A 15,201-nucleotide genomic window follows, 5' to 3' on the forward strand; every position below is an offset into this window, starting at 1 on the left:
ATTACCCCATTGCCATTGTTTTGATTTGTTTCTTTGTTCATGTTTTATTTTGGCTGTTGTTGCATTTGGTGTCCCCATCCCCCCCAGCCGATCCCCCCCCCCCCCCCCACCGATTTTCCCCAGCCCCCCCAACCCATCCTCCCGTTTTTTTTATTATTATTGCAAACATGTTTGTAAGAATCTTCCTTTTTTTGTAGAATTTAATAATCTTTCAGTTTTTGTATTGTATTTTTTACTTTGTAAGATAGATGTATCAGTTTTTACTTTTGGAATGCTTTTTGTTTGTTTGTTTACATTGTTTAAATTGAAGAAAGCTCAATTTAGATGCCAGGAACAAAGTGAGGTGTACCCCTTTTATTTTAAATGGATTTGTGTCCGGTGCTTGGATGTTAGAAATGCCAATATTTTCTACCAGCAGCACAAAATTGCTATGCTTTTTCAAAATACGTTTCGAAAAATGTACTATAACACGAGGCATAGTGGAAATCTTCTGCCGCTTGCAAGTTGGGTGTCATAATACATACTTTTGTTGAACATTTTCTTCACCAAAGCCCCACTCTTCCTTTGACTGAAGTCCCGGCCCATATCAATTACTGACTCTTGTTAGGTACGTTTGTTGTGTACAATCTGCTTAATATTCCTAGTTTCATTATGACAGCATATGAAACATATAAACAAATCAAAAGGGTGGCCTTAGTCTTTTCCTGACTTTGGGAGTTTTGATAATGGTTGCTCACTAGTGCCTGAATACCTGTCTACTACACAGTGAAAGACTACTAGGTTGTACCTTTTTATAAAAACATGTATTTAAAAAAAAAAAAAAAAAGATTTACTTAGGACATTTGACATTGTCTCAGCACATCAAAATGAACAATTCAATTTACATCCCAGCTCATCAAAATGAACAATTAAACTTACATCTCAGTGCATCAAAATGAACAATGACACTTCATGGCACTGATTTCTGTCAGTTCGTGAAGTAAGATATAGTTAATGAATTTATAGGATAGGGGAAAACACCCCGATTACATCATGTTTTTAACTTGGTAAGAGGACCCTAACGACTATTTCAAACGTATCTAGTATGTACTGAATTTATTTAAGAAATATATCTTCATCCCTGATGGCATGTGCATTATATATGTACAGCGGTATGTCCACATCAGTTTTATTGTTGTAAACGGATACTGATATGTAACAGTGTTTTGTATACCAATATTGGTCATTTTGTCCGTTTGTTTCATGCTCGCCCGATGGAGCAGCGCTGTCAATTCTCCCAAACTCCTGTCCCGCACACCCGACTTATCTGGGTGCGCTTTTGGTCCGATGTATGAAAGTGAAATTACACATTGCTACATTTCATTTACCTTTATGAGAAAGATTTCTACAGTATATTCTGTGTTCCAAGACACACAAGATATTTTGTGTTATTTTTTTGGCGGGGGAAGACCAACTCAACCTACTCTTGTACACAATAGATACACTGCTCCACAAGCCACTGTCTCATCATCATATTTGGGGACACTATGTATGTAAGGTATGTCCTCAAAGTGCCTCCAGTTTCCTATTTTTTATATATAAAGTAGATATTGAGAGCTGTCGTGTATATAACAGTAATGTAGCAATAAATGTGCCATTTTTAATAACAATACATACATTTTCCAATGTCTTGTTTGAGCTAAATGGAAAAAAATACTAATAAATGGTTACATAAGGCTTTTCTCTGCTATGGACAACGGCAAAGGTAATGTTTTGCTTTGTATAGGGTAAATTGACTTTCTATAATACTTAGTTATTTTTATTAATTCAGTAATTTCGGTTCTGTGTTTTTCTAATTTACTGAGCTGCACTGCATAGGCCTTCATATAAAATCAACTGCAGTATACTGCAAATGGACATTAGTTAAATGATCCCAATACATTACAAATATTATCTAGCGATCAGCTAACCATGTCTTTGTCTTACATGGTTCCATGTTAACTTCAATAATAGGCCTACTAAAATAAACCTTTGCGAGGTATTACTTTCATCAAACTAAAAGGTGACAGCCAACTGGTGTTTACAGAAGATTTGTTGCGCGTGCGCAATGAGGCCTGGGCGCTAGTATATATAAAGTTTCGACCTTCGATACTTTCGCTTGCTTTGTTTACGTGGCGGAACAAACTAAATTGACTTCTAAATTCACCGGGAAGAAGAAAGTGTGCATCGCCAATCCTGGTAAGACTTATTCGATCAGTCAGCTCCCACTATGAATGGCCATGAACGGCTAGTAGGCCAACCAGCCTGAACTGTGCTGGTCTGATTGCCTCGCTCACAAGCTATCCGTAGTCAGTGTTGCCAGATTTGGCCCGATTTCCCGCCCAAGCTGGCAACCCCGGCCGTATTCCGCAACTGCCTGGTAGCCTACCTAACAATGCTGCCAGTCATCCTTACATTTTGTCTGTTTTCTACACTTTATAAATACCAGATTGCTTCGATGCGTGTGTTGATGTCCTCAAATATAACTTGTAGCTGTTCTAGAATGTTTACAGAAAACTTTTTTTTAGGCCTACTAGTACACTTTGGATATAACCCATTTGTTTGACATTATATATTACTAACATATAGCCTAATGGCATTATAATTATTTTGATAGTACGCTGAAATAAGTGAATAACTAATCAAGCTCTTGTTCTCTGTGCAGAGTCGCCTACATGGCTTTTAAGGGGACGGTGGGAGATGTGGTTCACCTTACCTACTGGACTATCAACAGCAAGCAAATTCACGGGAAATTACGAGTAGTTTATGTAAGTGGTGAAAGTTAGTTTTAAATTATGATCCTATAATTATTTTATAATAAAATCACCATATTAACTATACATATTATAATTCATTCTTAGCATCACATCCTAAGACTGTGATGCTATCATTAAGACAAACCTCTCCAGGTTGAGGTTAGAATTACGAAATGGCATCCCGATTACTCTCATTCTCATTTATATCTAGGGGTTTGAGTCTATAAATTACACTGAAATTGCTGTATCTCCAGATGAACACAGGGTGGCACTATTTCCACCTCCATAAAAGGCTGCAAGTGACAGAATATAAATTGCTCCCTATAATGTCATTTTCTTCTTTCCAAGCACATATGCATCTCATCGAGGGATTAGTTACAAGATTGTTATTATTTTCAAAAAAAGGCATGGAAACATCCCTCATTCAACCAATTAGAATTCTTAAAGAAGAGGTGGAGGACTTCTGTCCCCTTTAAACTCCTTCCTCTGTCCCTGGCCCACAGGACACAGTAGGTGCACAACCTGCAACCATACCTGTTTGAGCCATGAGCGCAGCTAGCTCCAGAATCAGCCTACAGGGCAGAGGCTATGGATGAGCAGGACTGAGCAGGAAGTGAGCTACTGGTATTCGCAATGTATTTTATTTTAGACAAGACTATTGGAAAAATGTTATCAGTATGTTTACATGTATTCCTTTTGACAAATATTCCTAAGTATTTATATCAATGTTTGACGAGGTGAGTAACACAATTATATGACCACTCCGCTGATATATCCTACATGCCTTCGTTAATATCATAGATCAAAAGATTGCACTTTTTTTAGACATTGTGTTGTGGATACATTCTCCAGACCAAAATAAATGCTGCAATGTGATGCCAAAGGTATGCCAGGTTATTGTTATTTAAGTCACGTCTCAGTGCCTTGGAAAGGGCACTCAGACGTCACTAAAAGAACGCCACCTGTGTTTCCAGAAGAGTGGCCCGTTCAAATTGTCATTTGGTGAGAAAAAAAATAGGATTTTACTTTTCTTTTTGTTATTTTGGTAACAGTGATGCAATAGTATAGCTATCTGTGTTGATGATCATGTTCAATGTTACAACAATTACAATGTTTAAAACCAAAAAAATGGTTTTGGGTTCACCGGCTTTTCAAGACTGCCTCTCAACTACATTTAATAGGTATATTTAATTGGGGACACCTTTATTTAGGAAACCTTGTTATTGTGTGGATCTTATCCTTGGAAGTTAACTTAATGTAATCTTGTATTTTAGTCATTTTAGTTCAAGTTTAAGAATAACTTTGCCATGGTTTGGCACACACTGACATTGCTGCAAGTTTATCTTGGGAGAAGTGTATACCTTTTGTGAATGCAGCAGACAATGAGGATGTGATGAATTTTCTTGACATTTTGTCTTAACTGCATCTGACCTGGAGGGTGAACACTTATGGAAGCACGTGTGTGCTGCAGAGTGTGTTCCACCAAGCCCAACCGCAGACCTGAAACAGAGGCGGTCACAGCCATGTCGTACCCGCAACCAACATCAATAGCCTTTCCATCTCGTCAAGGACATCTTAACCACAGTTGATACCTCATTTGTTTTTACATGACCTCAAGCGGTGAGTGGGACGGTGAAATAGTCATTTGAATAAGTGTATTTGGCGTTTGCAATTCTTCTTATCTATCATGTGTAATGTGATATGTTGTTCCCGTGCCTTATGGGCCAGTGACATTCGAGTCACCTCACTGAGAGGGATGCATGAATTAAAACATAGGCTACATATGCATTGACTGGTTAAATCTTCCATAAAATGCTTACATCCTGTGCAGTAAAATCGAACATTTTGGAAAGGCAATGACCGAAATGCAGAAAAAAACGTTTCAGATATTGTATATATTTTATTATATTTAAGTTAGGCTATATTTAGTTTTTGGTAAAGGCTGAGGAATATTTTTAGCAGTCACCTATATTTGATCTTTATGGATATTTGGTGCATTTGTGTAGTGTTAAACAAAGTCCGCTTATGAGTATTTAACCTATGGTTAAAGCTATACACATTTGTTTAATGCACAGTATTTTCCCATAGTTTCTTAATAATTTTTTTTAGCAATTAATACATTGTATTTAGTTTCAGCATTTCATAAACGTTACCATAATGTTGACAAACATGCATGCCTTATATTAATTTCTACTCATTGCACACAATCTAGCAAAATCCTTTGTAATCGTGGGACTAGTTTTTAGAGGCACTGCCGACGGATGGCTCGTTAGTGGTTGCGGAGTGATCTAATAAAGTCTAGACGGGAGAAAGCAGGACAGCTGACAACACGGGAAACCCTAAACACTAGCTAATCCGGATCTTGCTAAGTTACTCTACCTCAACTTTTTATATCAGAAAAACATCTTCAACAAAGACAGAAAGGATGGAGAGAAAAGGGTAAAAAGTTATACGTTGAGTTTTTGTTGTTTCAATAAATGCACGAACGCATCGGCTACTTTATGCAGATTCAGGACCTACCAGCTAGCCTAGCTAACAAACACATTGCCTGGTCCTTACACTGACACCGCTCAAGGGCTAAGTAGTGCAGCTTTGTTAGCGAATCTACGTCTCTAATGTCTTAATGTGTGTTGTTTGACGGAAGGCGCAGGCAAAGTCATGTTTCGAATAGTTGTTTAACTTGTAACGTCCCGGTAGTTGTAGCTAATGTCGGCTAGTTTGACTAGCAAGTTAACTTTCATTGTTTACAAATGTTTGACTTGATAGGCCTTAACACGGATACGTGACCTTTGCAACGCATTGACGGTCAAAGACCACCGATCATTGTTGATGTTTACTTAAATACACGAATAAACGAACGCGCACAACCGTTGATTACGACGCTGCAGGGAGCATGCTGAATGATAGTAAACTGATCTGTTTGTTTCCTCCACAGTATACCTACGAAGCGATTCCTGAATAAGCCACACATCGCCCGGTGTCTGGGCAACAGCACGGGCGTGCATGCCATCGACCCCGCCACAGGAAGGATGCTCACGGCCAAACTCCAGCACAACCGGCATAAGCATCCTCCTCACAGCAGTCATATTAAGGTGAATATGTATGAAGGACAATGTTAACGGAGAACGCCCCATGTTATGTCATAATTTTGTGTCAACCTGTGTTTGGAAGATATTTCTCAAATTGAGACTATTAATAGTGTTGTGAAACTATTGCCGTATTGTAAAACAATTATCATTTACAAGGAGGTTATATCCTATAGATACTATGCATAATTAACTGGTAGATGCAGTAATTTTCTTCTGGGTCATTTTTTATTTTGTAAAATGTATTGGCTTTGAAGAAATGGTTCAATGCCAACCTCTTAACCATATTCTTTGTCACCTTTTCATTGAAGTCCAAGCCTGACCTTAACACAACCCTGCCAGTCAGACAGACCGCTTCCATCTTTAAACAGCCTGTAACCAAGGTGACAAATCATCCAACCAACAAGGTGAAGACAGATCCGCATAAGGCTCTTGATCAGCCAAAACAGGTGAGTCAGAATGCTACATGGTGCACTCACATTTCTATGGTTTAATAATGAGCTTGTATTTAGTGAATGCGACTTGCTGCAATTGGAAGGATATAGCTGACATAGACAAAGTGAATTGTAATATTTTCTAGCAGTACCAGACAGTCCAGTGCATTATCTACTGTAAGTTCATAAAGTGGCAAGCCTGGCAGTCCTTTTTGGAATGTACTTGCAACTCAAAGTTTAGCTCATGAATACCATAGGCCTTTCAGACATGAACTCTGTATAATCTCTGGAGAATCGGGTCGAGGGGTGATCCGGAGTTGCCCTTGCACACATGAAACACACAGCCGGAGATAAGCCGTATCAGACGTGTTCACGCATATTGGAGATACTCTGGATACTTTAGGCGAGGGACGGCGCCCGGGCCGAGTGCGTAGGAGGCAGGACGTGACGCAAAAAGTATGAATTGATAATCGCAGTGTTTTGTTTACAACGCAGCAAAGATTGCGGGTGAGGCTTCCAACTTGGAAATGCTGCAGTGATATCAACACTGCATTTATTAAGACCTAAATTAAACATCAACAGAAGAGTGGAAAGGAGAAAGAAGTTAGAAGGCAAAATACAGACAAGAGAAAAGTACGAAGCAGCTACACTCCATGCTCCTGGTTTCGCACCAGCCGCATGATAGAAACGTCATGACCACGTCCGCAACACACCCACTCGCTCGTTGGGAATTCTCTGGCGCTCCGATGCCCTGGATTTTACACAAGGGGCCTGGCAAGGTAAACTCTGGAGGCGTGGATTCTGACATTTGCATCATACATACAGTCCCTCCGGGTATAATCTAGAGAATGTCTGTCTTACAGTGCATATGTGAAAGGGCTATTATGAATAAAGATGAGTGCAGTAACGGATACAGATCAATACATTTTTCAATGACGTGTGAAGATCTGTTCAGTTGTGTCATGTTATTTTTATTTTATTTTATTGGTGATATTTATGTGGAATATGTCCTTCATGGAAGGTTCCTCAACCCATGAGCTTTTGTTTGGAAGAAAACTGTTCACTCAGTTTCTAATTGTTTGTCCTTAGTTGTTCTGGGAGAAAAAGTTGAGTGGTCTCAATGCCTTCGACATTGCAGAGGAGCTAGTGAAGTCCATGGATCTTCCCAAGGGCTTACAGGGTGAGACGGGGAATACATTCCTCTGTTGCACTTGATACAATTAGGTAACGTGTAATTTCCCTTGGCTTGATCCGGGCCTGTTCTTTGTTCTCCCCAGGTGTCGGCCCTGTGTGTTCAGACAGGTCCCTAATTTCCGCCATTACCAGTGCACTTCACACCAGTCCTAAGCCTGTCACAGGACAGCACACATCCGCAGTAGAGAAGAATCCAGGAGTGTGGCTGAACACCACACAGCCACTCTGCAAGGCCTTCATGGTGACTGATGACGATATCAGGTAGGAGACGCATTGACTCCTGAAATGTGGGATGTTCATTTGGCCATGGATTCCCCGTCAAAGCGGATTGGTGTTGGATTTTGAGCATTGAAGACCTTAACCAGACCGGCGCTATTTTTTTAAATACCAATTGTAACATGAGAATTACAGGGTTAAAATTAGGGTAGGCCATTTCTGAAAAATCATCCCACTAGTTTAGCAATAGGTTTGAATTGTCTTGAGGAATGGTCCGGTTATGCTCAGTAAATGTAAATGACAGAAAAAACTTCTTAGTGTATTGCTTACCATAGCATTAAGCGCAATACTATATTGTTCATACAACTCTGACGGATTTGTTGAGCATATTTCTGTGTAAAATGTGCACCCATCGAACTTTGTGTTGTAGAAATTAGGCCCCTGTTAGCCTTCATTGAGGCAGATGCCGGGTTAGGAAACCCTTTAACAGATTATAAAATAAATGTGTAATAACAACTACCAGATGACAGTAAAGGTCCAACGTGCAGTACAATGAGCTATGTATACGCTATTTATGTAATGCTGCGGGGCCAAAGTTGGCAAAGTTGAAAGAAAGGCTTTCCCAGTACTCCATCAGTCCTATCCATTCAGACTCAAATGTAAAGGTGTCTAGCAGAGTGGGGCTAGCGTGCTGCTTGAGGAAGGGTATGTCTGGCACCATCCACACGCCATATATCAACGCCTTCCCAGCACTGCTAGATACTCGTGACAGATGTGCGATGTAACCATTGATTGAATTTATACTGTGTCCAGATTGGCTACCCCAGCTGTTTTGGTTCAGTTGGAACCACTTCCTGTGAGCGGGATACATTCAAAGCACTGCTGGTTGCCACCAAGTGGCCGTACTTGTAAACTGTCAAACAGAGAACCATCCGTTGTCTTCTCTCCTGTGACAGGAAACAGGAGGACATGGTACACAACGTGAGGAGGAGATTGGAGAAGGCCTTGATGGCGGACATGCTGGCTCACTTGGAGGACAAAACGGCTGAATCAAAATCATTAACAACCAGCACCACCATGGATGTGGACGACTAGCACGCCTTCAGATGAAATTCCCATGAAAAAGGTAAGCATTCAAATCGGGTACTGCTTTACACGCGCATGTGATGTGCGACAGCATTGCATGTTCATACTCTTTATTCGGGTGTGGGAAGCCTAGTGGAGATGGTGTTTGACTCCCAGACAAAAGCTGCTCTGATCAAATACTAGTGTACCTGTTGGTGAATGACATCTATCAGAAGAAATGTATAATGAATAACTACAGTAATAACATTATTTACTTCCAGGATTTTTTTTTCCAAGGAGTTGCATGGAAAGGGCCATTCTCTTGCGTAGAAAGGACTTCAAACGACTGCAACCATCAAGATTTACCTCAGACTTTTGTAACGGTGAAGCTGACATTTTATTCAAGATATTCCGTTTTTATGTTCAATTTATTATTCCTTTTTAATTTTATTTTGACAATAGATAATCTATCCTTGACCGGATAGTTGCAGTTCAATGTTTTTTGCCAGTCCCATTTTATTCCGTTTACCTCTAACCATGTTTCAGAATGGTGGCAGTTACAGATGGTGCTCAACTTGATGCTTTCTTTGGGAACTCAAGCTAACAGGAGTTATGAGGGGGGAGACTTTGCATTGTATGTGAATGTTTCAGTTAAGTGTGAGCTGAAAAGCTTGTTTAACGGTTCTCTCTCCGAATGTCTTGCTGTTTAACAACCTTCTCCGGCAAGTGTAAGTGCCCTTGAAGTGTTTAACTGGTATGTTTACGTGCGTGTAGCACTCCAGTTACTGTGAATAAGTGTTTTGATGTGATGATTGTTTAACATGTTTACACGGGAAGAAGTTGTTTTTCTTTACGTTTTTTCCCTTTCTTTTCGTCGTGCCCCAAAACCTGTTTACACGGTTTTATTTTGTGTTAAAAATGTATTATTGTTGTTCATTTTTATGGGATAAACCAAACATGCTTGTAAATGTACGATCATCGTCCCTGTATAAATTAAACGGGGATATATAATTTGTATGTGTACCGAGAAGACTGATATTATTATTTTTGATTGCACCTCTCACCACCTCCCCCCCCCCCCCCCCCAAGATTTGTTTTCACAAATGTTTTCTGTACCACGTTATGCCACTCCAATAAATGTAACCTTTTTCGTAACTCGTCTTGGTTGAATCTTTGTGCATTTATCTCAGTATATGTCTTAAGTACCAACCATTCACATAGCCATGAACCAACTTATAACTTAGCCACATTTTTATGAAAATAAACCACGACCTACATCATGAGCATCATTCTTTTGTGGGTCCACCCAAAAAAAAAACGTTCCTCGCGAAGCCATGATGAACACACCCTACCATGACAAAATAGAATACATCATATTACGTAACAATCAATACCTCACAAAATGGTATTCAATTTTGCAATCTAAAAACATGTGTAAAAAATCGCACAAACAATATCGAGCGACAAAAACAAAATAAGCTTAACTGTGATGCGCTCCGTGTATTCCATGGCCTTTGAACCCATTGTTGTGTCGCGGGTGACGTCAGTCCCGTGTGGAGGAGACAGTCTGAGCGGCGTGCGCTCGGCGAGACAAAGGCGGTGGACCAGGGTCAGGGAACAGGAGGGAGAAGGAGCAAGAAACTGGGTCTAACTCAAAGGTAATTTATCTGCATGGAATTCAAATGATTGTCACCTAACCGGTTTGCTTTGCGGGGGACACCTGCATGCTTTGGCGTACGACCGCATTGAGATCTTATGCACAGTTAGTCCTCTTTTCATTTTTAAACATTTTCTTCAACGCCCCCAATTTAGCGTGCTAGCTAGCTTGCTAGCTCACAGGGCACACTGGTCGCCTCCCGGCTGCTTCTCATCTTTCCTTCAAGAAATAACCAGACGCAAGAGGGATCAAAGAGAAAGGGCAAGACACTCAAGGTAAATAAGTTAATACCGTTTTCATGTTTGTGATTGTTAAGTGCTGTCTGACTAGAATTTGACAAGAACTTGGTTTTAGCTCGACTATCAGCCCAGAGCTAACCAGCTAGCATTAGTACTCCCAAACAAAGGGGTCGGCAACGTGACTGAGAACCGACTGTGTGGGACTAGCTAGCGTGGCTGGCAAAAGCAACCAACAGCTCTTATCTATTTAAAACGATTTACACATGTGACGATTTATAGGTGAATGGTCTGTAGCGAGATTACATTTACATTTTGAAAGGCGTTCCATGGGCTGCACTCCGTCCTGGGGAGACAACAACATCCAACTTGGATGGCCAGACAAAAAGAAACGGCAGACAAAGCAAGGCTACCAAAACATGACTGTTTAGGGGTCTTCCTTGTGTAAAACCAACAAACCATAAATGGTTTATCACTTGTTCGTTTATGTAATACAATTTTTACTGGAACACTTATTATTTATGTTTTTTTCTTATAGTGCGCGCTCAACTCATTTCTTGGTCCATTTGGGATCTGATGTGATTTCCACGGGAAGATGCCTAGCCCATTATTCCACCCCGAGATTATGGACCACGACATGGTAGTCAGCAGTCAGCACAATGGGGTTGGTCTAATCCGAGAAACGGACCAAGAATCCCGGGATGAGGATCACCAAGAAGCGCTCCGGTACGCCCTAGACCAGCTGTCACTGATGGCCCTGGAAAAGGTGGACTGTGGTGGCAACGGAGGGGGACTGGTGGACCCGCTCGACGGGACCCAGGGACCGGGCTCCGAGAACTGTAACGGGGGAGGTTACGTGGACCTACAAATGATGGAACACCCCAATGGTTCACGGGACAGTCCGACGTCCTGCTCCCCGTCCCCAGAGTACTACGGCTCAGGCGGGTACCACATGGCCGCTTCACACTCCATGCTCCACGGGGAACAAAGCAGCGTCCTCTGTAACCGAAAGAGAAGTGTCAACATGACCGAGTGCGTGCCCGTCCCCAGCTCCGAACATGTGGCCGAGATCGTGGGACGACAAGGTAAGAGCCTTGTTTATTTTATGACCACGGCGGTCGTTTTTATTGATTATATAAACGGCCTCCGTAAGGAGCATGCAGGCGGCTCTTTGTTTGGGTGACTGATGGGGTGGTGGGTGTCATAAGTTTTACAGCCCACCAGGTGTGAATGAAGGGAGTTCGCGCTGATGACTGCAATCAATGTCGCGGCCTTAATTTGATCCCGCAAGATGTACAGCGCTAAAGTAACATGTTTATCATATTTGCATGTGATTTAGACCCGTATTTAGACAATGGCTTGGCAGAGCTTCTGTGTGTGTGGCTCATAAGTAGGAGGGAGGGGGAGGGGTAGGAGAGGGTCAGACAAAGCGGCAGATTGTCGGAGTCTGGACATGTCTAGCAGGCTGCACCAAACAAAAGAAACGTACCGAAGAAATTGTGTGTAACCCCCCGCGTTTTTTAAATCATCACCGTGAACCTCTTTAAGTTTTGTGTGGGCATTCATGGTTTTGAGGGTTATATTAATTTATTTTGGTAGCCAATTTGAGGGTAAGACGGGGGCAGGCGAACAAACACGGGGCTGGGCGGTGTTACGCCCTGCGCACAGCTCCGTCTGCCAGGGTCTCTTAATATTTCATTTTTCTACTACGATTTTCTATTTTTGAATTCCCTTAGTTGGTTGAAATACATATTATATTGTAAACTCAATTGGTAAATTTGGTGCACCCAAGAAAGATTATGTTTATCGTTATGGCATTGTTCTCTTTGTTTGAAAAAGCCATGCTTTCTGCTTCCCAGAATGACATCACGCACCGTGCGCCCTATTGGTTGTGACCGATATACCGTCTGCATTTAAAGCAACAGCGCAACAATGTTGTTGGTGATGGTGGATAAGCAAATAAAACCATAGTCTACTGATTAAAGTATGATGTGGACCAACACATTTTTAATTGTCCATCCAAAATGTAATGACAAATATAACGTGTCTTTGTTGTTTTTTTCTGATCAAATAAGCAAACATTGATATCATTTGTCATAATGGTTGCAATCATTAAAATTATTTTATTTATTTTTACATATTTTTTTAACTTAAGTTCTCATTAGTAACCAGTCCTCTCTTACTGCGTCCAGGCTGTAAGATCAAGGCCCTGCGTGCCAAGACCAACACCTACATCAAGACCCCGGTGCGCGGGGAGGAGCCAGTGTTCATCGTGACGGGCCGCCGCGAGGACGTGGAGATGGCCAAGCGGGAGATCGTGTCGGCCGCCGAGCACTTCTCCATGATCCGGGCGTCCCGCTGCAAGGCCGGAACCGGCACCGGGGGGGGCACCCTCCCCGGGCCCCCTCACCTACCCGGGCAGACCACTATACAGGTGCCCGCCTTCACCACCGTCGTCTTCACCCTCCATCGCCTTCACCCAGCATGAAAGCCGTCTTGATTTGATGTGAGTGTGAGCGTGATGGTGACGTGTGTTGGTTGGTTGTGGCGCAGGTGCGGGTTCCCTACAGGGTGGTGGGTCTGGTCGTGGGCCCCAAGGGTGCCACCATCAAGCGCATCCAGCAGCAGACCCACACCTACATCGTGACCCCCAGCCGGGAGAAGGACCCGGTGTTCGAGGTGACGGGCATGCCGGAGAACGTGGACCGCGCCCGCGAGGAGATCGAGACCCACATCACCCTGCGGACCGGCGCCTTCGTGGACCTCCAGGGGGACAACGACTTCCACACCAACGGCACCGACGTCAGCCTGGAGGGCCTGGGCGCCCTCAGCGCCGGCCTGGGGGCGGCCCTGTGGTCCAAGGCCACCGGGCACCACGGCGGACCCCCGCCGCCGCCGCCCCCCCCGCCGCCGCCCATGTCCGGCCCGCACTCCTCCTCCTCGTCCTCCTCCAACCGCAAGATGTCCTCCACGGCGTCCTACCACGCGCACAGCGGCAGCGGGAGCTCCGACGGCTACAGCGCCGCCCGCAAGGCCAAGGACGGGGGCAGCCCCACCAGCCCCTTCAGCACCGGCTCCAGCAGCGCCGGGGGTTTCACCTTCGGCGGGGACGCCGCCATGCCCACCTCAGAGGAGCTGGGCTTTGAGTTCAGCTCCGCCAACATCTGGGCGCCCTTCGTCAACGGCGGCGGCGGCAAGTCCTCCGGCTCCGCCCAGCAGCAGCAGCAGCAGCAGCAGCCGCTGCGTCGGAACAGCAGCGGGCTGAGCGGCGGGGTGGTGACCCCCCGGCTGTCCCCCACGCTGCCCCAGGACGCGGCGGTGGGCCCCATGGACCACCCGCTGGCCCGCCGCGCCCAGAGCGACCCCCTCAGCACGCTGTCCTGGCTGCAGTCGGGCGGCGCGGGTTCCTTCTCCGGCGCGTCCAGCTCCAGCTCGGGGGGCTCGTCCACGGGCTACTCCTCCTGCTCGGCCTCCTCCCTGCCCGGGGGCTCGCCCACCGAGTCGGAGGGCGGCAGCGGCCTCAGCGCCGGCATGCTGAGCCGGCTGAAGGCCACGCCAGGGCCCGGGGTGGCGGGGCTGGTGGCCCTGGGCCCCGGGGCCAACCGGGACTGCTTCGTGTGCTTCGAGAGCGAGGTGACGGCGGCGCTGGTGCCGTGCGGACACAACCTGTTCTGCATGGAGTGCGCCGGGCAGATCTGCCAGTCGGCCGACCCCGAGTGCCCCGTCTGCCACACGCCCACCACACAGTGCATCCGCATCTTCTCCTAGAGGGCCTGGGACGCAGCGAGAAGAGGGTCCGGGGGGGGGGGAGGGTAGGGCTACTGTAAGGGGTGGGAGCAAAACTCAAGTTGTCTTACTATCTTAAAAAAATACAAAAAAATGGACAAACTGCAGGAGGAGCAAGGAGGAGGAGGAGTCACTCTTAAGGATCTTCGCACACACAGGATGGACCAGGATGGACAACTGCATTCATAGACAACCATAATATAAGGATTTGATTTATTGCTGATAACTCTTTGTCAAGATGAATAATAATAACGACTACAATAATAATAATAATAATTTTAAAGAGACTTATTTTGTCTGCGTGAGGCGAGCTGCGGGCGGTCTGTGTGGTGGCGGCCAGCCAGGCCTCGGACCGCCTCCCAGTGGGAACAGGTGGGAGGAAACCAGTGTCTTATCTTTCTTCAGGCCTTCGTTTGTGAGCAGTCCCTGCAGCGCTGCCATAGTTCAGGGTCGCTGCCGTCTGCTCCTCGTCCCTACGTCTCCTCATGCCCGCTTCTTAAGATCTCTATTTTGCCTGCTTCTCACAGCCTTTATTTTGACACTTTTTATACGCAAGATATTTTATGAGGAAGCTGTCAACACTTTTTCTAGTCTTCCCCCCCCCCCCCCCCCCCCCCCCTTCGTGCTCCTGAATGGGACGCGAGCTTCTTTGAAACAAAAGACTCAATATTTTCCTCTCTGGCTCGCGGCTGCGCTCTCGTCCATAGTGTTTGTGTCATTATGGGATGTGGTTCCTCAGAGCTTGTTTTAGAA

General features: G+C 44.5%; 2 protein-coding genes and 1 long non-coding RNA gene across 3 annotated transcripts; all 3 read left to right on the top strand.

The window, feature by feature from the left end:
* Nucleotides 1–126: 126 nt before the first annotated feature.
* LOC130387550 (uncharacterized) lies at nucleotides 127–4,809 on the top strand. Its single transcript, XR_008896310.1, has 3 exons — nucleotides 127–2,217; nucleotides 2,684–2,786; nucleotides 3,278–4,809. It is a non-coding gene; the product is annotated as an uncharacterized LOC130387550 (long non-coding RNA).
* A 220-nt stretch (nucleotides 4,810–5,029) lies between these two features.
* On the top strand, nucleotides 5,030–9,933 carry mbd3a (methyl-CpG binding domain protein 3a). Its single transcript, XM_056596698.1, has 7 exons — nucleotides 5,030–5,213; nucleotides 5,710–5,866; nucleotides 6,172–6,309; nucleotides 7,384–7,474; nucleotides 7,572–7,749; nucleotides 8,661–8,830; nucleotides 9,051–9,933. Exons 1-6 carry the CDS (start codon nucleotides 5,200–5,202, stop codon nucleotides 8,797–8,799), a joined length of 717 nt encoding a protein of 238 aa, XP_056452673.1. The 5' UTR covers nucleotides 5,030–5,199; the 3' UTR covers nucleotides 8,800–8,830; nucleotides 9,051–9,933.
* A 326-nt stretch (nucleotides 9,934–10,259) lies between these two features.
* Nucleotides 10,260–15,060, top strand: LOC130387516 (RNA-binding protein MEX3B-like). Its single transcript, XM_056596657.1, has 5 exons — nucleotides 10,260–10,427; nucleotides 10,582–10,701; nucleotides 11,201–11,747; nucleotides 12,855–13,096; nucleotides 13,216–15,060. Exons 3-5 carry the CDS (start codon nucleotides 11,258–11,260, stop codon nucleotides 14,428–14,430), a joined length of 1,947 nt encoding a protein of 648 aa, XP_056452632.1. The 5' UTR covers nucleotides 10,260–10,427; nucleotides 10,582–10,701; nucleotides 11,201–11,257; the 3' UTR covers nucleotides 14,431–15,060.
* Nucleotides 15,061–15,201: the final 141 nt, after the last annotated feature.

This window comes from Gadus chalcogrammus, chromosome 8 (assembly GCF_026213295.1).
Source record: "Gadus chalcogrammus isolate NIFS_2021 chromosome 8, NIFS_Gcha_1.0, whole genome shotgun sequence".
In the NCBI taxonomy this organism is placed as follows: domain Eukaryota; kingdom Metazoa; phylum Chordata; class Actinopteri; order Gadiformes; family Gadidae; genus Gadus; species Gadus chalcogrammus.

What these genes read in the sequence shown, in the direction of transcription:
- mbd3a (XM_056596698.1), top strand. An exon ending in CTCTTGATCAGCCAAAACAG is followed by an intron (nt 6,310 to 7,383) that starts GTGAGTCAGAAT and finishes GTTTGTCCTTAG; the next exon opens with TTGTTCTGGGAGAAAAAGTT. An exon ending in GTGACTGATGACGATATCAG is followed by an intron (nt 7,750 to 8,660) that starts GTAGGAGACGCA and finishes CTCCTGTGACAG; the next exon opens with GAAACAGGAGGACATGGTAC.
- LOC130387516 (XM_056596657.1), top strand. Translation starts at nt 11,258, where the DNA reads ATGCCTAGCCCATTATTCCACCCCGAGATTATGGACCACGACATGGTA. An exon ending in CGAGATCGTGGGACGACAAG is followed by an intron (nt 11,748 to 12,854) that starts GTAAGAGCCTTG and finishes TACTGCGTCCAG; the next exon opens with GCTGTAAGATCAAGGCCCTG. An exon ending in CCGGGCAGACCACTATACAG is followed by an intron (nt 13,097 to 13,215) that starts GTGCCCGCCTTC and finishes GTTGTGGCGCAG; the next exon opens with GTGCGGGTTCCCTACAGGGT.